The 24,294-nt window shown below is 44.1% G+C and overlaps 1 protein-coding gene and 1 long non-coding RNA gene across 2 annotated transcripts in view; one reads left to right on the forward strand and one right to left on the reverse strand.

Annotated features, from left to right (window-relative positions):
* fat2 (FAT atypical cadherin 2) overlaps positions 1 to 24,294 on the forward strand; it is a 98,786-nt gene that overhangs the window by 25,480 nt on the left and 49,012 nt on the right. Inside the window, exons 4-11 of the mRNA XM_024260406.2 lie at positions 8,135 to 8,193; positions 8,691 to 9,002; positions 9,649 to 9,859; positions 15,670 to 15,809; positions 16,951 to 17,013; positions 18,017 to 18,229; positions 18,740 to 18,950; positions 19,889 to 23,553. Coding sequence (XP_024116174.1) covers positions 8,135 to 8,193; positions 8,691 to 9,002; positions 9,649 to 9,859; positions 15,670 to 15,809; positions 16,951 to 17,013; positions 18,017 to 18,229; positions 18,740 to 18,950; positions 19,889 to 23,553 — 4,874 coding nt within the window. The remainder of the gene's footprint in view (positions 1 to 8,134; positions 8,194 to 8,690; positions 9,003 to 9,648; positions 9,860 to 15,669; positions 15,810 to 16,950; positions 17,014 to 18,016; positions 18,230 to 18,739; positions 18,951 to 19,888; positions 23,554 to 24,294) is intronic.
* Positions 19,855 to 24,294, reverse strand: part of LOC112137879 — a 59,675-nt gene continuing 55,235 nt past the window's right edge. The window contains exons 3-4 of the long non-coding RNA XR_002917644.2: positions 20,095 to 20,161; positions 19,855 to 19,980 (exon numbers count right to left, since the gene is read on the reverse strand). This is a non-coding gene — a long non-coding RNA (uncharacterized LOC112137879). The remainder of the gene's footprint in view (positions 19,981 to 20,094; positions 20,162 to 24,294) is intronic.

Genomic DNA, 24,294 nt, shown 5'->3' on the forward strand with positions numbered 1-24,294 from the left:
CTCTCTTTGTTTCCCTCCGTCAGCCGTCCTTTCCCTCCACATCCTGTGATCTCCTTCATTCCAGACCATACCTCCCTCATGTTGTTCTGCTGGAGTTTGGATTCCAGCTTCCTCTTGTACGAGTCTTTACTCTCCCTCAGCTTGTCTCGTAGAAGATGCTGCACCCTCCTCAGCTCTTCCTTGTCCCCAGACCTGAAGGCTTTCTTCTTCCTGTTCAGAAGACTCTTCAGGTCACTGGTGATCCATGGCTTGTTGTTTGGAAAACAGCGGACCATTTTGGTGGGCATGACCGAGTCCTCACAGAATTTGATGTACTCTGTGATACATTCCGTCATGGTATTGATGTCATCCCCGTGTGGCTGGCAGAGAGAATGGATTCATTTAGCTGTTTTTTTGCCATATTTAGACTGTAATTAACCTTAAAGTCCAGACAAATAAATGGATGAATAACTGGACTGTACGGACAAATCGTATACTTCCTGTTTCAAACAAACACAAAAGTTTTTGTGAAGGTTTTGCAAAATAACCGAACGGCAGTGTATCACACAAGTGAGGTCATCGTTGAGACCTTTATGACTAAAAAGAAACACACTTGGAGCCTGAAAAAGAAAAACTTGTGGGGCTGAAATGGAAATAACCTTCTTATTTTATGTTTTGTGAATGTATATTTGAGGTATAAAAATAAATTAGGATGTACCAAGGGGAGGATACTTGATCTCCGAGACCCGAACAAGAATAAAGTACATTCAGAAAATGAGTTTAAAGGATTGATAATTGATTGCCGGTCCTTCGCTCTAGAACGGGTTAAGGTCAGGGTCATTTTCAAAAAACAAAACAACTGTGAAGTTCAAACTGAGCCAGTACCAAATAGTGGATGAGGGTGAAGACAAATGCAGGGCGGCAGGGATGATGTAAGTAGAAGGATGCTGAGGTTGGAGATACCAGGAAAGAAGAGGAAGACCAAAGAGGAAGTCCATGGTTGTAGTAAAATACAGTTTTTGGGTAAAACACTGCCCCCCACATTGCTCCTAGCGGTTGTAGATTGGTGCCAGTGTAAGTTGGCATTGATGCCATCAGTTCGGCATTTGACAAAGACCATTTCTGGACCAGACGTCCCTCTGGTTTGCACACTCCGTTGAATCTGCTGTTAAAGTACAGTTTGAGTGATGATAGATACACGTGGGCATTATTGAGTCATTCAAGTTATCTATCTGCTTTTTAACATTCAGCTGGTGGAAAAGATGTTGTCCATTTTTACCTTGAGTGTTCTGGACCATTAGTCTTTGGGACAACATGTGGAATCATACAGAAATGTAAAACTGAGGTTTTTTGGTGATGTTACCTCTGTGTCAAAGCAAGAAAGCATTACTTTGTGGAGACTTTCACTTGAACAAGAAGATGACGGCGAATCCTGTACCTGCCATCACATTCGTACAGTTACCGAAGGACGATCTGTAGACCTCACAGATCGTTGACCTCAGCGGTCACTAATATGAATCACTGGAAAAGAGATGGTCACTTCCTGTTGACGGTGATTCTAGTCTAGTTTAATGTTAGAGTGAAACACTCAGCAGCATCTTTGCTTAAAACCAGTTATGCTGCTTAAAATTAGTACACCTTCTTTAAATAAAACAATGTGAACTCAAACCAAAATGATTCCCATAACGGATCCTGGAGATAACTCTGATCTAAATGATGTGTATCAGTGAGGTTGTGTCACGTCTGAACAACAAAAACGTGCTGTTGAAACCAGATCTTTAGAACATGACCCACCTTGTCTTATTTTCATAAATGAACCAGATTACTAATGTGCACAATTGCTGGTGTAGAAACTTCTCATGTCTCAACAGGAAGAAAGTGACTCATGGTTTTATGCTTTTTGACTAAGAAGGAGGAATCAGTCTGCACTGAAGCGTTTATGCTCCGGAGAGATCTGTGCTTAAAAATGGGAAGAATGATCCATGAATCATGTCCAGGGTTTTAGTATGTTTGCAGAGCTTCTGTTTTTGTACTTTTAATAAATCATGAGTACCTGAAGGACGCGCTGTGTTCAGTATCAGTGGTAGTTTTGGTCATTCTTGATGAGTTTCTTTAGTCAAGTGTGTTACAAGATAAGATGTTTCTAAAGATCATGTAGACCTGTGGATCTTTATTTTGTTATTTTGGACAAACAATTCCAGGTGTCTGGTCACCGGTGGGAGCCATCCCTGGTTTATTGACTCACTACATCTCCCAACTCAGCACACAATCCCCACATGCTGCTCACCTGAAACCCATCGACTATCATCCACCTGAGACTTAAGCAGATCACCGAGCCTTGCTCAGTGCGAAGTATTGTTTGTGCTACAAAGATCCTGTATAGAGCAAGATGATATCCTGAACGTGCTTTCATTATTATTATTAATATTTTAAGTGACTGTTCACTCATAATTCTCTAAATCTGTGCAGCAATAAAGCAGTAAATATGTGGGAATAACATCAGTCTTTATTTTGTCTGAACGTGATTGAAAACATAAATTCACTTGAATTTTTACACGGTTTCCCGGGACTGTTCGGAGCGCGGAGTGGCATTTCCGCCGGATCATACCGTCCTGAAGCCACTCGGAGTCACAGTTTTCAGAAGACACGGTTTTCCCGAATTTAGAGGTCACTCTCGCAGTGCAGCCGGACGGACTGCGGTCCGAAGTTTGCTTTTTATTCTGATCAGGAGTTTATTCCGATTACTTGTGGTCATGAAAACGTAGCTACTGGGATTATTAAGAGTCATTTGGACTCATGTTACCAGAAGTTCACAAACGTATAAAAATAATTTACATTTCTTGATTTTGTTTTGTCTGTGTAGTTGTTTGCATTTTTTCAGCCTTGGATTACCTAGAATAACATGGACACAAAACTGCTGGTAAACAGTTGCCTGTTTAAAGTAAAGAAAAACATCTATCATTGACGTGTTTTTCAAAGTACGGCTGTCTTTTGGCTACTGATGAAAAGAAAAAAATCAAAGTTTTGTGTTTGAATAAACATTTAATTCAGGATGTAAGAGGGTTAGCCTTTATAGACTCTAAATGCTTTTCTCAGAATTTTCATTAAACCCCAAAGAACACATCCGTTCTAAACCTTTAGAAGTCTAACTCACCAATCCTGCTTCTCTAATCTGAATAGAGATGCTGGATTGTACCGAAACCCTAATTAGCCGCTGGTTATTAACCTTGTATGATCAGCCTGTGTTCATTACCCATCATAAATGAATCTCGTGGACGAGCCTTTGTCATCAGCGCTCACAGTTTTTAGATGTTCTGACCCATTCATCCTGAAAACAGACACTGGGCTTTATCCGCTTTCTATCTCCTGCTTCTAAAGGTTTTTGTGTTCAGAACATTTCTATTCAATGGAAGTGGAGCCCAAACTGTTGAACAACAGAGTCGTCCAAAGCCCCTGACTGTCTGTGACATCAGTTTGAGACGCACTGATCACTTGTCACCCTCCGCGCGGTAAATCTAGCCAACGAGGCGGAGGCCTCCTCGCTCGGATCTCCATCCGTCTGGCTGTAAGCGCTTCTTTAAGCTGCTTAGCTGAATTAGCTTTAAACCACTTCCACCTGCACTCATCCATGAAGTGGCTTGTTGGCATCTTTTTTTGTGTATTTGTTTACCCGCATGACTGGATTTGCATACATTTGTTATTGAAGACTTTCTATATTCTCGGCTCAACAAAGAATTTGTGCGTCTTTCAACCCACCCGGGTGGATTTAAGCGGTCCTTCTGTAATCTCAGAACGTTTTTATGGCTTTTCTTGTTTGTGAATCGCTCTCCCATAGTTCTGAAACGCTGCAGAGAATTTTGAGATTCTTTGGTGAAAAGAGGGTTTTGACAGGAGACGGAAACGAAGGCATTAAAAAGCAAGAAAGCGGGAAAGCGTTGTCCTTGGGCGTGCAGCGCGGCTGTGACTCCAGAAAGACGCGGAGACAAACAGACGAGCCTTGAGACGTCAGACGTTTATCTTCATCTGGGTTTGACATCCACTCAGCAGCACGGCTGAGCGAGAACGACCGACGTGGGAGAAACCATTCACGAGTGGCTCTGATGGAAACAGGTTCCTGTTTGCCCACCTGTCCCAGTGCCGTTCTCTCTGTGGGGGGGCTGTTTGCACATCGTAAAAGGGCTGAACAGCCCTCAGCGGGGTCTTTCCCTCCACTTATGACCCCTGGCTCTGCGTTCACGCCACAGCTCCTTCACCTCATCACAAAATACTTCTGTGGACGGCTCAGACCCACAAATGCTCTGTTTGGTTTTGCAACAATAACTGAAACGGTTGGGGGCGGGGCAGGGGGGTCACTGGGTTTTGTATTTTCTAGATCAGGGGTGTGAAAGTCAGTCTCACGAGGGGCCAAAATCCAAAACACACCTTAAGTCGCGGGCCGAACAGGATAAACATTTATTGAACACTCTAAAACTACATTTTTAAGACTTTAAAACTGTACATTTTTAACATCATTATGAACTAGGTATATAGCATTACCTGCAATAATGCTAGTGTGAATGCTGGAAGCTGAATTTAGCTACTGAAGATGCTAGTGATGATAGCTCAAGTTGCTGAAATTGACAGCTAAAAACGCTGAAGCTGATAGCAGCTAAAATATTAGTTAAATGGCAAATTAGCCTAAAAAAACTCAATTAAAAAAAAAAAAACAGCTAGCATGTAGCTGGAAAAATAGCTAAACTCCAAAACAGCCTAAAAATCTTAGTAAATGCCAATTTTTAAAACTTTAAAACCGTAATTTTTAACGTAATTATGAATAATAAAAAGGCAGGAATATTATTCCAGAATAAATCAACTTAAACCTTAAATAACTTTTTTTTTTTTTTAAACTTGTCCTGTCCAGCAGCTGAGCAAGCAGATGTGGGCTGAGAGCCTCTTGTGTTGGACGGATTTAATGTCCCAACAGGGATTTATTGAATATAAACCCCTGTTGTATTTTATACTAAACTTTATTTATATTGATCATGTTGTACCTTTTTTCCTTTTGTGTTGGACCGGACGGAAACAAAGAAGAGGGAGGTTGGGGGGGTAACAATATTTTGTTGGTAAACTTGGCACAGCAAAGCCACACCGAGCCTTTTCAGGGTATAACTCTCCAGGAACTGACGAGTTTTCTTGTAGAACTTCTTTTAAAACATACCATCCCCAAATGAGAAGCTGTTGTAACTTAATGACATTTCTGGGTTTGGTCCACTCCAAAAATTTTCTATGGCGTTTTTTTAATCTCAAAACTCCTCGCAGAAATAAGACATCTCCATGCACGTATCAAACATTCCTCGCGAACAATTCCGACTATTGTATATTGTATATTATGGAGGGATTTAGTTTATTACCAACCAACAGCAGTCAGTCGAGGACTCGGTTTCTGGAAACCTTGTTCCCTCTATCAAGGCTCCAATGACCAAGTTGGTCGACAAAAGATACGTTTCTGACATTAAACTCGTGATTTTTTTATTCTGTATTAGCAACAATAATTCTTTTTTTTTCCTTCTCTCTTAAGTGTCTTAGAAAATGAAGCTTCTCTGTCTTTTTCTTCAGCCACTCAGTTCAAGGACTGTTCTCATATTTCTGGATGTTCTGCCTCTTCGTCAAACTAATTTTTTCTTGTTAAAAGTTGGACTGAACAGATTGTTTGACTCTTCATCTTCTTCGTCTTTCTCTGTGACAGCTCCTTCCGTCCTCTAATAAAAGCAGCACTTAATGTTTGTGTCCCCTTCAGTCTTATTATGAAAGGTCAAACATCGACTCATGTCATTTCCTGCGGTTGGAAATCTGCAGACCTTCATTAACATCCCTGTTGAATTTTATGCGTGTCCTTGTTTTTGGACGAATGCTATCAAACACTTGACACCTGACCCGGTTCTTGTGCCAGCGCCGTTAATGTTGCTGCGCTCTCCTGCTGAGGTCAACATGCAGCTGCTGTGAACCACTTCACTTAATTTATGTGTTTGAGAGGAGGAAGACGCTCTTGAAAGCTCAACGACAGGATGTGAAGTGCAGGAAAGAGGAGAACTCTTTCAGGCCTTTCTTAGGATTCTGATGGAAACATCTGATTCTGAGGAGAAACGCTTGAAGACTTTTAGCCAGAGTTCTCCAAAGCAGCTTTTCCAGAGTGGTCCGGTCTGGTTTAGAATGTGTCATGCAATTCAGCTCATTTTCCACTCAAAGTTAGATCATCACGTTAGACCATGACGCATGCAGGCTGTAGAGCGATTGAAAAGCTTTGAGGAACTCCAGCAATAGCAAAGCTAGCAACAGTGGAGGTCATCCAGCTGCTAATTTTTTCCTGCTTGGTTTTTGGTCATTTATATTTACAGTGTTGTTTGCGGGAACACTTTCATGGCAAAGAGGAATACGGCCGCTTTATTTTGTTGTAAAGACCTTCCACCAATCAACAGCTTTCAACATTAGCTCCGCCTTAACCGGTCCGTTCCATTTTTCTATCAACCTACAACCAATGGAGGTCTAAAAATGGTACAATTCATTTCGGCTTAATGGGTCCATTTTATAATGAAAACACTCAAAAAACCAGATCCTACCACTCAGTGGAAATGAGGCTCAACTGCCCTCTTTCAGCTGCAGGAATGTTTGTTTATAGATTTTCATCATTCAAGCTTAGAAAGTTTAGTTTTCTGAAGAATTTCAGTTTTAACTCCAATTGTGGGAAATGTTTGAGTTCATTCTTTTTCTACAGAATCAGAAATCTGTTTCCAGCAGAGACCAAAACAAAACCTTCAATTAAAGGGTCTAAAGTTGTTCCCATCAGCGCAAATGAAACAGTAGAGTCACACACATGGGAGTTCACCGCTCCTCCTGGGGATGGGTCCATTTGGTGGTTTAACACCCCCAAATCCAACCCCTCAATGCTAAGTGTCAATGCTAGGGTCACAAATATACGACTGCCACTGTTCCATGGGGAGGCATCGGAAGAACCTGTCGCTGTCTGACAATCCAGCTTCCACCAATCTGTGGTCCACTGATTTCATAATGGCACCATTAACTCTTTGTTACTGAACTGCCGTCGCACGACCTCGAACTGTGCTAAGGCGGACATGGACACGACTTTCATAGAAAAATCGTCTGATCGTCTTTTAATTTTACCTTTATCCTTAAAGGCGTGTGAAGCATGCCACCTCACAAATGCCTCAGTGTGGCTAACGGACAAATTTACTGAAAATAAGACTTGCATTTAGGTGACTGCACTGAGGCATTTTGTAGTCTAAGCAGGGAGGCTTTGGTAGAACCAGATCAGGGGTGGGCCAACTATTCAATCTTGCTCTCCAAATTGAAATAAATGACATTGATAATCCTTAAATTTCCCTGTAATTCTGCATCTCCCCATAGATTGTGCCCTAGAAAAACAAAGTACCTTTGGAAGATTTGTTGTTTTTCTAATGTGTGTTTTCTGAGTCGAACAGTCATTTTTCCGATCTTCCAACAGCTCACGAACGCACCTTTTATCTACGTTTGCGGTTTTTCCTTGATGGAAATCGACCCATTGTTGGAATTGGTACTAAAATGAAAACAAAAAAGCTTCCAAATACTCTGTTTTAAAATGTATAGATTAATCTTAAATAGAAAATGAAAGCATTTTTCTAGATTACGTTATTTCTTTCTCTTACGAGGTCGATCACCAAAACACTCCAAACATCTGTTCCTGGTCCGGCCCTTCTGTCAAACTTTAGAACTCTTTGTGGCCCACGAGTCAAAATGTTTGCCCATCCCTGGACTAGACCATGGGTTTGAACACTTTGACACTCCTCCACTAGGCCACTGATCTAATTGCTGAACCCTCCTTCCATGAGTCTATTTTGTTGTTTCCAAATCTCGGCATCAACACTGATTTCCACCTTTTTTTCACTCAACAAACACCAAACAGCTCACACAGAGACCCACAAACGTCCCAACAGCAACACATGGCAGGAACAGCAACTGTAAAAGGAAGTGTGTTTGTTCAGGCGGGACGGACTCTGCTGCTGCCCCGGGGCAGAAAAACACTGCAGCAGCAGCAGCTGTCGCTTTGTTCCGGGGTAATTAGCACTCTCACTTCTCGGACTTCCACCGGGGCTCTAACCGCATCGATTGTGTCTGTCTGCAGGTGTAATCAGCACTCTGTCCGCTCTGGATCGGGAGGAGATGCCTGAACACAGCATCGAGGTCAGACTCCTGTAAACAACTTTTTCACTTCCCACAAACCAGGAAAAACACAAACCATGGTCCGCTCTGTAATCCATCCGAGGTTCAGGGTATCAATAAATCCATAGCTGGCCGTGTTCTGCAGAAACCACAGCGTCATGTTGAGCCTCTTGCTGTGTGGAATGCACACACCTGTGGAAAACATGCTGCAGGAAGACTAAAGGCAGTGGTGAATCCTGGGAAATTCAGCTGAAATCCATCACAGCTGCAGCTGGATCACAAAGGCCTTCTCAAGTTGAACCTTTTCTTTTCCTATTGATCAGTGATACAGAAAACTGCTGCTCGCCAAAAAAACACAACAGAGAAGAAAAAAAAAACGTTATAATCATAAGAAAATAGACCCCTGCTTTGATCAAAAGATGATCAAAGTGGGATTTTAAAGTTAAATCTGTAAATTTAAAGTATTCTAGGAATGAATGTTTAGCCTAACAGCTGAAGTGTCTCCTCCCGCCCCACAGGTGGTCGTGTCAGATAACGCCTCTCCCGCCCTGAGGTCCACCGCCACCGTCGTCATCAAAGTCCTGGACTCCAACGACAACAAACCCAAGTTCACCGACAAGCTTTTCCACGTGCAGCTGCTGGAGCGCCGGCAGAAGTCCGGGAAACGGGACGTCTGCAGGGTGGTGGCCAGCGACGAGGACGAAGGCTTAAACGCCGTCGTGACTTACAAGCTTCAAGACAACAACGACGAGCGACTTCAGATCGACCCGCTGTCCGGGGTGGTGACGTCCCACGGCGACTTCTGGCCGGGGAACTACAGCATCCTCACGGTGAGTGATGATGATGACTCATCTTCATCTTGGTCATCAACTGATAGTCATGAGATGCAGTGAAGCTCTGCAGGAAAAACACAGGACTGATCTAAATTGATCCCTCTGATGATTTTCAGACCAAACTTTCATTCACACTTTCTCACGAGAAAAAGTCTTGAGACGTAGAACAGGTGACGTCCTGACAGCTGCGCATGTCTGAGGGCAGCAGGACGTCCTGATGACTTTACCAGCTGCTGACTGAAGCCGAGGATCACAAACTGATCATTGATGTCACTAAAGACCTGTCCTGTTCAGGTCCTGTCCTTCTGGAATGCTTTTGTCAAAATTATCACCTGTTCTCTGAATACATGATTGTTTTAGTCCTTTGGATCTTGATCTAGATGTGACACCAAAACAGAAACTATCTCCAAAGCAAACAGGCAGGGAAAGTGATCCTAAGGGAGGAGAAGAAGAGAAAACTGAGAAGTTGCAGCTAAAAGATCTAGAAAGTCTGGAGTGTCCATCATGGATTGGAACAGAACCGTTTCTAGAATTTAGGTTTAGGGGGCAGACTGTAGAAGACAGAATTAAATCTTAAAAATGTTGCCCTTGACAACAAACCTTCATCTTAATCTACTAATAATCCCAATATCTGTCCTCTCAGATTAAAGCCACGGACGGCGGCAGCCCGCCGCGCTCCTCCACCACCCGACTGGACATCGAGTGGATGGCCATCCCGCATCCCTCCACAGACCCCATCACGTTTGAGGAGCCACACTTTACTTTTGCCGTCTTGGAAACGGAGCCCGTCACCAACATGGTGGGCGTCATCATGATGGAGTCGCAGCGGCAGCGGCTGTGGTTCGACATCACTGGTGAGTACAAGTCCTCACTGAGAGTGAGCGGAGAAAAAACAGAAACAACTAGAGGAAAGCTCTGCCTCTGATGAGGAGAAAACATCTCCTCAAACCAGGGTGATGGCGCCTTAAGGAAGACAAACGACACAAAGATGCTATTAAAGCTTAATGTCAGCACATTCAGGACGACGAGGATGAGGCTGAAAAAGCATCTGGTTATGGAGCTCAAACCGGAGCCACCTCCCGATGACGTTTACCTCCTGAAATCTGCCTCTAACGATCAGCTTTTTCAAACTTTTACTCAAATGCTGCGGAAACTCTGCAACCATCATCAATGCAGATGAGAACAAACTCTGGCTGGTTGAAACCTTTGTCCCATGCACCTGTACAGCTCATAAAAATTGAGAATTCTGTTGTTCGTATGTGTGGTACATGTATCGTGGAGTATTCATTAGACCAATAGAAGTTCAACGCACTTATGACATACGTGTGATGCTGTCGTATGGTGCCCGTACGCCACATGCTAGTCGTTGGTAAACTGAGTGAATCCTGCACGGACGGAGTGTGCACATGATACATAAGGACACCTGCAGGAAAGCCTGTAGAAAGTTATCCTGTAGCTTGAGTGTGTAGATACTACGTGAAAAGTGCTAATGGGAGACCTAGTGTTGTAGAAGTGTTCACCACGACCTGTCACCCGCAGCATACCCATAGGAAAAATGTGCATGAACATTCTTCACCTGTGTATCCCGTACAGGTTTGACCATTTTCATCTCGCAGACAGCCCATATCCACCTATTAGGTTTAAGATTAAGAGAAAAAAAGTGATCGAAGGACTTGTTCGAATCTGTTGGATGGTTTTGAGGTTTATGAATGTGTGGAAAATGTTCTTTTATTGAGGGAAAAACCTAACTGACACGAGTAATATTCTTCTAAATGTGAGAACTTGTGTCAGAATGGGAGCAGCTGTAATCAAGTCTTTATGGAAACGGTTCACTTTCATACAAGTATTCTTGCACAGGTTTCAGCTTCACCTGAACCTCCACTTTTTGTCTGGTTTCAAGATTTAGCAGCAGACTTTCTTTGATGCACATGCTTAACGGGAATGCTTTATTGATCAGGTGACACAACGGCCTCTCGTACCGCCGATTAAAGGTCACAACCATCCAGGAGCAGCTTTTGTCCTTTACATGCAGACATTTCACCAGATTTAACAGTTATGTACCACAGACACCAAAGTACCTCCGTTTAAAGTAAGATTTCTACAAGAAATGACTTAATAAACCAACAATTCTTAAGACGAGATGGCCGTAAAAAGGTCTGACAGTGTGAAACCTGAAGGTTTTCCCAGTTCTGGAAGAAGAAAAAGGAGAGTAAAGGTCTGGTGATCAGCAGGAAGTTTTTGTCCGTGAGGATAAATCTGCTTTCTTGCTTTCATGAGCTGCCAGGTGACCCTGGCCAGGTGACCCTGGTAGCTCTGGCAGCTCTCTTCCTCTGGAACATTACCAGGACCGTCACTGCGAGCTTCCCTGGAAAGCTGTGAAAACACTTGAAGATGCAGTGGACTGAGAGGCTTGTTGACTCTGGAGGTGTCGCCGTGCTGGACAGTGGGGCATCAGGGTTGGCCAACAGTTTCCTGCCTGCTGTGGGATGGGGAGGGGGCTCATCTGGGGGTGACTCTGGTTCACCTATTGGGTTTCTGCTTCACTTGTTAGTGACTCTGATTCACCTGTTGGTGACTCTGTTACACCTGTGGGTGACTGTGGCTCCGTTTCAGGGGAGGAGTCCCCAAACCAGGTGAGCCGTTTCTTCCTGCTCGTGTCACAGCTGTAGGAAGCCGCTTCCTGTCAAAGCCAGCCTGCAGACGTTGATAAATGAGCGGCGCCGTGTTCGACTCAGATAAGATTAAAAGCAGCTATAGATCTGAGGCGTTTAATTATTACTAATGGCCCGTCAGCCAGCAGATCAACCCCCCCACTGCGCTCCTCTCCTCCCCCCTAATTTACCATTTCATCATCATGGCTTTATGACAGGAGCAGCTGTGCTGTTTGCTGTATTTCTCTCCTTCCAATCACTCCTCTGTCATTTATCATTCAGTCTCATCTCCTGTGAGGCCTCCTCTGCAGGCCGATGTGATCGCTGTCTTTTATTTGTCCAGATGCTTATCCGTCTTTTCAGTCGCATCGTAACTCAAGGACAAATTTAGGCTTTTTTAGTCCAGAAAGGATGCAGCCATCCTACTGAAACGCTGCTCTTAGAGGAGGAACTGCAGGTGTTCTGGTTCTGGAGGTGGGACGGGTTCATATTCAACCTCAGACAGTTTTTTCAGAACAGCTGCAATAGACGACCAATCCTTAAAGTGTCAGAATAAAGTGTTTAAAAGGAGGCACTACAAAGTTTTACACTCTCCTGGATCAGAGGTCTGCTGCCCTCCGGGAGCTGAACGTTGAATGAGTTTCTAGACAACAATTCCTACGAACAAAAGCTTTTTTTTAAAATTTCATTTCAGTTGATGACTTTAATTGTTCTAGCTCTGCTGGGTTTTATAAACTAAGAAAGCCAGCAGAGCGAGTGTCTGAAGAGTCCCGGCAGCTGGGAGCGCTCGCAGATCAGAGCGTCTTCATAACCTTGAAGAGAAGCTGTGATTCGAATGTGAAGCACCTGAAGGAGCCGGAGGAGAAAAACTCTGGAGAAAAAGATGCTTTTCAATTCAGGACGAGTCAAAGCTCTCCTCAGAAACTCTGCGTCGTTTCTGAATTCACTTTGAATTTGAAGTCCTCGTTGTTTTGCATTAAAATACTCCATTGTGGTGAAAAAGAAAAGCCCATGATGAACCAAGTATTAAACACTCAAGAGCATCGGTTACACTGTCGAGTTTGTACAGCAGTCAGCAGGTGAAGGTCTGGGCAGGTGTGTTCAGGTGTTGCTGTTTCTCCAAAACGGACGTCTTGAAGAAATGTACCGTCAGAGAAGAAGAATTTGCTTAAAAGTTGCGTCCAGCTCATCAGACAGAAAGTTTTTTAAGCTTAGAGCATCATGGAGACGGTCCCAACCCCAGACCTCCTGAACGATTTTTTGTTTGTGCCCCAAAACAGCAGCTGACTTTTCTTCATCAAAGCTTATTTTCTCAAAATTAAATCTTCTTAAACAACAAATTGAATTTATTCTAGCCTGGACTCAAATCATGAATTCTGCAATGATTGAAGAATTATTTCATCATCTTTCCTGAAATCAAACGAGGTCCCTACAGGTTTCTTCAAGTTACATTTAAGACATTTTAATGCCACGCATGTCATATATTAAGACCAATTTTCAGTCTTTTTCCCCTTTTATGATCAAAACTGTTGCTTCTTATGTTGTTTGTGGTTCTCCTGCAGTTTATTTCCATTATGACAAATTAACATTTTGACATGAAATGTGAAACGGAGAAGTTTCCAGCAGCACAATTTTTAAAGCTCAGATGTGAAAATTCAAGACTTTTGAAAGACTTTTTAAGACCCTGTAGGAACCCAGATTAATATAATCTGTAACGCGCTGCTGGATAAGAATCCGGTGGATTCAGGACCCGACAGTCTGGACCTCTCAGTGGGGCAGCTGTGGATCTGATCAGAGGAACGGATGCTCTTTAGAGCAGACATAAAACTATCAACCCACCTGTTCAGGCGGGTCAGTGGACCTGGAGCAGACCCTGAAGCAAACAGGTGACCAGTTCATAGACCCGACCCCCATCTCTGATCCTGCAGAGATCACCTCATGAACGACCAGTTTCACCTTCTGAGTTTCCTGTCTTTTCTTTCTAGAAATGTTTTTTTACTCGTTTGTAATTTTTGTGATCTCAGAGTCGAAGCTTTTTCTGCGTCAGACAGTTCAGTCTCTCGAGTCAATCCCTGAACAGAGAACAGTTTTAGTTTCTCTTACAGGAAGCTGCAGAACAGAAGTGTCTGCGAGGCTCGGATGGAGAAGTTCAGACTTCTGAAACTCTTCCAATCTGTTGTTTGTCTCAACCATTCTGTTTGCTGTCACTCATTCAAAGCTGTTGATCAGGACAACACGAGGAGGAAACTGTTTTCTTCAGAAGACGTCATCTGTGGTTCTTTTTTCAAAGTGTTTGATGGACTCAGATTTAGAAGATCTGAGAGTTCATTTGAAGCAGTTTTCTCTGTAAAAAGTGTCCTTGACTTCATAAAGAATGAGCCGGTTTCTCTTCACTCCGACGGCGGTGGTCTCTCCTGAAATGTGAGCGTGAGGTGAAGCCGAGGCCGACCTGTCGGGTGATGGATGGTCTCAGGCTTGACCTGCTCGCCGCGTCGCCTCCAGGGCGCTGACCCAGATAAACATTCAGAGGATAGATGGATGGAAATGAAAGGAGTCCTCTCAGCTGCGCACCCTTTCCTCCTAAGGAGCACTTTTGCTTCGACTAACCATGGCAGAGAAGCGCTTCAGCCGGCTGCCCTCAGAAAAAGGATCCTCCGACTGTGGCAGGAAGATCATTTTCAGCAGGAGGGGAAGAATAGCCTTTTTGGTGAATCTTTTTCTTGAGCTGGACTCTTTACTGTGGATGAAGAAATGAGTCTGTGCCACAAACCTGCAGCGTTTGAGCGTCATCAACCAGAAATGTTCTGCATCAGGAAGGAGGAGGAAGAGCTTTGAAACCCCCTGGCTGTCATATGAATACAGCTTATTAAACCAATGTCTGCCATGAGAACTCCAAATGGATGTTCATAAACACCATCTGGCTGAGCAGGAGTCCCTCTACCTTTCCCACAAACCCACGAGCGAACCTGCTGAGAACAGGAAAGGAGGAGGAGCAGGAGAGGGGCAGGACGAGGAGTGAAGGGATGAAGTGGGGATGGAGAAGAAGCATATGGTCGGAGTGAGTCAGAAGAAAGCAGATTAAAGCGCAGTGTGCTTCAGAATGAGCTCAGTGGTGACAAAAGACGAGAAAATCTGAAATAAAAACGTTCCGACTGAAACAAAGAATTCTGAGCGGAGAAAAAAACTTCAGCAAATTCATGTTTATGTCATGAACGTTTCCTGTTTGTTAAACAAACAAAAACATTCATTAGGGGTCCTATTTTTTTGTTTAAGTTCTAGATTCAGTTTATAAAGCTGGTAATGTAAAAACTATTTTAATGAAAATATGATTAAACCCATCAGATTGACATCTTTACTTGTTGCATCCTCCAGCTCAGAGGGAAAATACTTGTGAACCCAACGTTTTTAGGAACCGCATGACCATTTCTCAGCTTCTGAGTCCCCTCAGCTCTGAACTCTCATCGAGCAGGAATTCCTGCATCATACGAGTTCATCATGAGCCTCCAAACGCATATGTAGCTGCTCCAGCAGCTTCGTTTAAACCTTGAAGGTTTTCAAGACTCAGTAAAGGGTTGGTAAAAACTCGTCTCCAAAGCTCTGGCATTACACAAAGACATTTATCAGTGATGTTTCTCACAAACTTATGTCATTCAAAACAACCCAAATTGAGTCATTTTAACCCAACTCCAAGGTTAAACGGGGACTAACTTATTTTTCGATTGTTGTAACTCAGGAAAAATCAGGAAAAACAGATGAATTAGATTAAAATGAAACCACTATAATCCCCAAAAAACTAAAGACGAATCTTAACATGAACAACCCAAGAATTGGGTTGAAAAACTAACACGAGTGGTTTAAGAGTAGACTTCGTGTTGAAAATCTCTTTGGTGATGCTCCTACCATCCTCCACTACTGATCAGAAACCAGTCAAAATGAAACAAGAAAACAGATTCAGACACCCTGAAAAACGCTGGAGAGTGACGTAGAACCAAACTGTTCTCCTTCATCTCCAGGTGGTGATGAAGACAAAGACTTTGACATCCAGAAGAACTCGGGCACCATCACCATCGCCCGCAAGCTGGACGCGGCGCGGCACTCCAACTACAACCTGACGGTGCAGGCCACTGATGGGCACCACAGCGCCACCACACAGGTGAGAGGGGGAATGGCAAGGAGACGACAGGAGGAGGATTTAGAACACTCATCAAATCTAAATACTGCAGAAGAAAACCTCCCTTAACTGTGGTTTGATGTAGGCGTTGACTACAGAATGAAGCCGGATTTACACTGTCTGTGGTGCGTTTATGACACATCTGCGGTACATCTCTGTTTTAGTGACACAAACTAATAGAACCTTTATTAATCAGTTAGTTTGTTTACATCGCCTTTGTCATGACGACGTCTGTCGCTCCACAAAGCAAAAGCAACGCCAGGGTTACGCAGAAGTCATACTTCCAGCTCATTGATGAGTCAGTTTTGCTGCAAAAATCAGGAGAAATGGGAAACAGGTTCTGGTTTCCAAATAAATACTTTTGGCGTACTTTCAAAATAAAAATTTTCAACACTATATTTTTATATCTAAGGTGCTGTACCTACCTGATAACTCACGCTAAAACCGCAAACAACCGTAAACTAGCCGTAAACCCTAAACTAACTGACGGTCATGAGAAGCGCCGCAGACGGACCCGTTTAAATCAGGCGCCACCCTTTTATCCCGGCTGGAGCGCAGAGGGTCTTCTGTGATTTATGTGAATCTTACATCCAGATTTTTTTCCTTTTTATGCTCCACACCACAAGTTTGTCCCTCCAAAGCTACATTAGGGTAATGTGTCCAAAAATCCAACTCCTAGAGTCAGAGTCCAGAATGGACATAAAGAAGCTGAGCTCCACAGAGGAACTTTGAAAAACTTCACAAAGTTTGCAGAGCTGGTGCTCAAGGCAGCTTCAAAGGATGAAGAGAAGGTCTGAAAGCAAAATGAGCAGAAATGTGGGGCAGCTCAAGAACACAGGCCTGAACATTTGTATGAAGCCACAAATGTGCTGCAGCTCGGAGAGCTGAGGAATCCCGGCTCTGCTGGGTTTTATCTCTGAAGCTAACCGCTTCTGAATTCACAGTTTGATCCGTGACTTCCTCCTAAAGCTAGAGTCTGCACAAGAACCTAAACTTCTGTCTGTTTGACACTAAAAAGACACAACTGCACATGAGAGTTTCACAGTTCAGAGATGAGTCAGCAGAGTGACAGAAATCACGAGCTGCTTTTAGTATAAAAAGTGTTTTTGTCTCCAAACTTCAGGCCTACATCCGCGTTCTGGACATCAACGAGCATCGACCCGCCTTCCTGAAGCCGCTGTACGAGGTGAGGACCCACTGTGGCAGCAGAGACTCACAAAAAAGGGCGTTATTTTAGTAATTACGGGTGTGTAAGCAGCTGTGGACCGCAGCTGAGAAGTGTCAACACTCTATAATCAAAAGTCCTCCAGCAGATTTGAACAAGCACAGCTGATTAAAGCTTTCCCAACAAATGCGCAGCAGCAGAGAAGGGAAAAGTGTTTCTAGGATTGGTCTGGAAGACGACGTTTCTGTGAGCTTCTTGCAGATTTTCCTGTGAATTTAATTGGGAAAAATCCTAAACCTTGAAAGATCAACATCACATTTTAACAGTTCCTACACTAAATATAAGTTTAAGCCAGCTGCAAATATTTTACAATAAAATAAAGTTTCTGATTTGTATAAACTCATTAAAGGGACATTTAAGAATTTTCCAACAACAAAGATAAATGTGATGTCTGTAAAGAAACTTTTACCTCTGTGTTAAAGTGTGATACATTATAAATCAGGATTTAATTAAAACAATATTAATCTTTTTGCCCCGAAAGATCATCTGAGCCTGGATTGAGTTATCCGTGATTTAAGAAATCGTGGAATAAAACCGGTTCTACACAACTGATTTAGAGCGGCTTCATTATCAGTGATTGTCTTGTAATTGCATTTGTATAGCATATTCTTTTTATTAATATTTTACATTTTGCTTTTATTGATTGTTTTTAGTTTCTTGGGTTGCCACAGAAAAGTTTCAAAGCTTCAGTAATTCAGGTTTCAGTTTGTGTCTCCGGTAACAGACCTCCAATGATCTGTCGTTGTTCACCTGAACAGGAAAAACAGGGAAAGGAAATGTTCCATCGGGTTGTCAGGCTGAACTTCCTGAAACACGTCAATGTCGTCTATGTTCTCAGTTTTGATGAAGGTGTTTTGCTGAGTCGGCTTTTTGGTAGAGCACCGTGACCGCCGTCTTCTCTGGGTTAGGCGACGGTTTGTTCACGTCATCAGACCGTCTCACCTTCGTGATCCGCCTGTTTCAGGTGAGCATTCCCGAGGACACGTCTCCGTGGAAGGACATCCTGCAGATCAGCGCTCAGGACCTGGACTCCAACAGCAAGCTGGTGTTCTCCATCCACAGCGCCGTTCCCCCCGACAGCACCAAGCTCTTCCACCTGGACCCGAAGAGCGGCGTGCTGGTGATGACCGAAACGCTGGACTTCGAGAGGACCGCCATTCACACACTCATCGTCATGGTGATGATTTTGAAAGGATTACTTTAAAAAGAATCTGAACTTATTGAAAAAAAAGTAATTTTTTTTAGTGACTTTTGCAATGGTCAGAGTAGGCTCCGCCCCCTTTTTCTAAAATATTTGCTCAAAACTGATTTTATTAAGACAATAAAAGTAATTATGTCAAACAGTTGGGTGAATACAACAAAAAAAATGTTTTTTTTTATGTCACAATGAATTTACACAAAAATTAATTCTAAGATCTTGACAGGAATTGAGGTCAGGTGAGTTTCAACATATCTAAATTGGACGTATTGTAAAGATCTGGATTAGAAGATGGCAGTTGGATGGATTCACTCCAGCATTTCAGATCAGTATTGATTGCTTATGGTGAAAGAAAACAGTTTTTCTCAGAGCAGAAGTCCGTAAGATATAGTAAGTTGATTTTACTGCAGAGATTTGTTTGGTTTTGTGGTCATTTTTCTAGATGTCGTGGCTCTGACAGCTCCGGTATCTTTTCCCGCTCCTCCTCAGGTGCGTGACCAGGAGATCCCGATGAAGAGAAACTTTGCGAAGGTTGTGATCCACGTGGAGGACTGCAACGATCACTCGCCGGCCTTCCTGAGCCCCCGCTATGAAGCCAGCATCTCTAACCTGGCCCCCACGGGCTCGGAGGTCGTCCGGGTCAAGGCCCTCGACAAGGACATGGGAAGCAACGCCGACATCAGCTACTCGCTGCAGTCCGGTGAGCAGCGGCCTATTTTTACATTTCACTGGACGCTGGCGCCTTTTTCACCTCCAGTCTGCTTCACCTGCTTTTGCACAAACACACCTATGAGCGGACAACGCTTTCTAATTTTGATCCGTGGAATATTTTTAAAAGTCATTCTCTTGGTAGCTGGAGGCCTCAGAGATGAAGACGTTTGTTGTGTTTTCTTTGGGTCATTTTTAAAGCTGTAGTCACACACACACCTGTACAGGTGCTGCAGATAAATTAGTCAATTTTAATTCAATCGTCTGCCACGATCAGTTGACTAATTGACAACTAATCGACTATTAAAATAGTTGACGGCTAATTTAGTAGCCGATTTGTCATTAGTTTATGGACTCAGAGTGTAATAAAGTTGAAAGTTATGACATTCTGCTAGCTTTTTGGACTATTTTGCCATTTATCAAGGATTTTTTTTTTAGTTATTTTGGAGTTCAGCTAATATTTCAGCTACATGCTAGCCGTTTTGGCTAACTTGGACTTTTTTACATTTATTAGGCTAATTTGGCGTTTAGCTAATATCTTAGCTGGCTATCAGCTTCAGTGTTTTCAGCTATTAGCTTTAGCATTTTTAGCTATCAATTTCAGCATCTTCAGCTATCAGCACTAGCATCTTCAGTGGCCAAATTCAGCTTACAGCATTCACACTAGCATTATCGCAAGTAATGCTATATATATAGTTTTTAGTTGGTTTAAGCTAATGATGGTTAAGATGTGTGCTTTACATCCAGTTTGCGCACGACCCTATTCACCGATTATTTTTTCTGATTAGTCAACTATTAAAATAATTGTTTGTGGCTACACTGATGACAACTTACGATTGAAAAACAACATTATAATATTTTTTTAAAGAGAAAAGAAATCATGAAACAGCAAACCTCACGTCTGACTCTCCTTCAACTGTTTCTTTGCAGGAAACGCTGACCATCTCTTCTCCATCGATCCGGAGTCGGGCTCCATCCGTGTCTCCCGGCCTCTGGGCCTCAAGCATCAGGACCACTTTCATCTGTCAGTGAAAGCCACGGATCAGGGCTTCCCTCAGCGCTCAGACCTCTGCACCGTCCACCTGCACGTCCGCCTCTCCGACCGGACGCCCCCCACATTCTCCACGGATGAATACCTGACAGAGATCAGCGAGCTGAGCGCTCCAGGCACCCAGGTGGTGACGGTGTCGGCTTCCAGCCCTGCTGCAGTGCATTATGGGATAGAAAGTGGCAACATTAATGGGATGTTTTACATCAACCCCTTCACCGGGCTGATTTCAACCCAAAAACACCTGGATTTTGAGGCCCACGAGTCCTTTAAGCTGGAAGTTGTTGCCTCCACCACAGCAGGAGCGTCGGCCAAGACCTCCGTCAGCATCTATGTGATCGATGAGAACGATAACGCTCCGACTTTCCAACAGAGCGAGTATCAGGGACACATCAGCGAGTCTGCTCATGTGAACAGCATGGTGATGGGACAGAGTAACACCCCGCTGGTCATTCATGCCTCTGACGCAGACAAAGGGTTTAACTCTTTGTTGACTTATCAGATCCTCGAACCGGAGGCGCAGAAAGTCTTCAAGATAGACCCAAGCATGGGCACCATCTCCTTAGTTTCTGCTGTCGACTTTGAGGCCAAGGCTGAGTATCACTTCACAGTGCAGGTGAAGGACTCCGGGGAGCCGTCACTGCGAGCAGCAAAGCCTGCCAAGGTCACTGTACGCGTTCTGGACCTGAACGACTGCCCGCCGCAATTCGCCACGCCAGTCCTCCAGTCATCCGTCATCTGGCCAGCTGTCAGAGGCGCAGAGGTTGTTCAAGTCACGGCACACGATGATGACTCTGCAGTCTCATACAGCATCACTGAGGGAAATCTTCACAAAGCTTTCTCAATCCATCCCAATACTGGAGTCATTACTGTGAACAACGTGTCGGATTTCCAGCTGTTTTATGAGCTGGAGGTGAGAGCCTCCGACGGCCTCTATAAAGACTCTGCTGTCGTCAAGGTCAACGTCACAAACCTGACCGTGAGCGATCTGCAGTTCCAGCAGACAGTCTACTCTGCCAGCGTTTCAGAAAACCTAAAGACAGTCATAACTTTAGCTGCTCTCAAGGTCTCAGGATGCTTTTTAAATGAACCTCTGCTGTATTCTGTCATCAATCCGGGAAAGTTTAAGATTTCCCAGAGTTCAGGTGTGCTCGAAACCACAGGCGTTCCTTTTGACCGAGAGGAGCAAGACGTGTACGACGTCATGGTAAAAGTGCAGGACATGAGAGACCCGCCCAGAACAGCAACCGCACAGGTCAAGGTCTTCGTAGACGACGTCAACGACAACTCTCCACAATTCCTGAACTTGCCGTTCTCCATGATGATCTCTGAAGACTCTGAACCTGGAGATGTTTTATATCAAGCGACCGCCGTCGACAGAGATCAGGGGGAAAACGGTTCCATCATTTACTCCCTGGAGGAAGACTTTGACTTCTTCTGGATAGATCCAAACGTAGGCGACATCTCTCTCAAAAAGCCGCTTGATTTTGAAGCTCTAAACAAGTACGTGCTGACAGTCTTGGCCACAGATGAAGGCATGCCCAGTCACAGCACCACTTCCCAGCTTAGTATTCAAGTGAGGAATCAAAGTAACCCAGTTTTCCAAACACTCCTTTATCCGCTCAAAGTCCCTGAAAATGTTCCTCCGTTCACCACCATCCTGCATGTGCAGGCCAGGAACCCCGAGGGTTACCGGCTCATCTACAACCTGGAGGAGGAAAACGCCTCCAAACATTTTCACGTGGACTTCAAGACCGGCGTGCTGACGGTCACCAACCCTCTGGACTACGAGAGTCAGACTGCGCACACGCTGACCGTCCGAGCCACTGACGCTGTAACGGGAGCCTTCTCTGAGGCCTCCATCGAAGTGGAGGTGGAGGACGTGAACGACAATGCTCCCGTTTTCTCACCGCTAACGTACGCCGCAAACATCGCCGAAGGGCTTCCAGTCAACACGTCCGTCACGCGGGTTTCTGCTTCAGACCAGGACTCTGGCAGAAACAAAGATCTAACTTATACCATAGTTACAACGGACAACAACGAGGTTGATTTCTTTGAGATTAACCATAAAACGGGCCTGATTGTTACACGAAAAGTGCTGGATTACGAAGAAAGAAAGCATTTTCATCTGAAAGTCAGAGCCACGGATAATGGCACGGTTCCTCTCAGCAGTGAAGCTTTCGTGACGATAAACGTCACCGATGTGAACGACAACCCTCCAGACTTCATCACCTCTGAGTTCAAAGCCAAATTAGATGAGACGGCAAATTGTGGTCATTTAGTGGTGAAGATCCAAGCTTCAGATCCGGATTCTGCTGACACCAAGAACCTCAGATACAAAATCCTCTCGGGGAACAGAGACAGATACTTCAACATCAACGAGTCCTCGGGGGTCATCTCCTTCGCCAACGTTTGCAAGAGGAATTTGGATCCTTTCTACAACCTGACGGTGGCTGTGTCCGACGGAGTGTTTCAGAAAACTGCCCCTGTCACCATAGATATGATCAACAGCAACAGGCACAGCCCGTACTTCAAACAGAGCGTCTATGAAGCAGAGCTGGCGGAAAACGCCCAGGCAGGGACTCGCGTGATCCGACTAGCTGCCATCGACCCAGATGAAGGGCCGTACGGCAGCGTGGACTACACCATCATCAACAAGCTCGCAGACGAGAAGTTTGCCATCCTCAAAGACGGACAGATCATCACCACTCAGCCACTAGACAGAGAGAACTCCACCCAGAAGGTGGTCGCTATCAAAGTGATGGCCAAAGACGGAGGTGGCAGAGTGGCGTTCTGCACCGTCAAAATCATTCTCACTGACGAGAATGACAACGTTCCTCAGTTCAAAGCCTCTGAATATCAGGTTTCTATCCAGTCGACCGTAAATAAAGGCTCCCCAGTCATCCAGGTTGTGGCTTATGACGCCGATGATGGTAAAAACGCAGACGTGACCTACACCGTTGACGAGGCTGAGGAGGTCACAGAGGATATCATCGAGATCAACCCCTTCACCGGGGTTGTGAGTGTGAAGGAGAGCCTGGTGGGCATGGAGAACAGGATCTTTAACTTCAAAGTCAAAGCACGTGATGGCAGCCTCCCCTTTTTCAACTCCACTGTCCCCGTTCAGATGAAGGTGGTTCCTCCTAAAGTCCCCCTGCCAAAGTTCTCAGAGCCTCTCTACTCGTTCTCCCTCACCGAGGACTATCCCATCGGGAAGGAGCTCGGCTCGGTGAGGGCCGAGTCTGACGTGCCTCTTATTTACAGCCTGGTGAACGGCAACACAGTCGAAAGCAACAAAGACAAAGTCTTCACTTTGGACAGGGAGAGTGGGACTTTGCTGCTGCAGAAGCCCATCGATCACGAGAAAACAAAGTGGTATCAGATAGACGTGATCGCTCAGGGGAACCACAATGGAACAGACGTCTCGTCGCTGGTCTCTGTCAGCATCCAAGTCCTGGACGTCAACGACAACCAGCCGGTGTTTGATGCCAGCCCTTACAGAGCTTTCCTGGCAGAAAACATGCCGGCTGGAACCACGGTCATTCAGGTGAGACCAAGGCACCATGACAAGAACAAGTGCACTAGTCAGTTTTAGAACATGTGTTCGTCTTATAGAAAAACAGAGCAGATATAAGAAGGACAAGGAGGTCTGTATTGAGTCCAAGAAACAAGTGATATCTTTCTGGTTCAGAAGGTTTAGAGAATGTTTTGCATGTATTTTCTTATTCCAACACAAAACTATTGAGTTATATAAAACATCATCAGCATCTTAAGTTACACAGAAGGCATTCAGTGATTAAATATGGCAATCAGAAAACAAAGGAAAAAAATGGGATATAATTGGTTTCTTTTCTTCTGTCCAGTTGATAAAGAACATTTTACATGAAGATTTAATCACTCGTCTATGACCCGATCTCGTCTGCTACGGTCCCAAAATGAGCAAGGATCCTTTCATCTCTATTAAAACACCAATAAAGATAGGATATGAAACAATGAAGAAAGGCTTTTTTCTTAGTTGATCTGATTGTTGGTGAAGTTTGTTTCTTAACTGATGAACTACATCACCAATAACAAAGAAATGGAGTGACATTATGGTTTGTTTTTAGACAATGTAAGACCAATTCTGATGAATATTGCATTTTTAACATCTTTTCTCATGATGGAGAACATAGAGCTGCAGGAAAAAATATGTGAAATCTTTGGAGTGACTTGGTCCAATGCATAAACTGAGCACACAATTGTGTTAAAAAAAAAACACTTTTGGTGTGATTTAGGTAGACAGTATTTT

This window comes from Oryzias melastigma, linkage group LG10 (assembly GCF_002922805.2).
Source record: "Oryzias melastigma strain HK-1 linkage group LG10, ASM292280v2, whole genome shotgun sequence".
NCBI classification, from domain to species: Eukaryota; Metazoa; Chordata; class Actinopteri; order Beloniformes; family Adrianichthyidae; genus Oryzias; species Oryzias melastigma.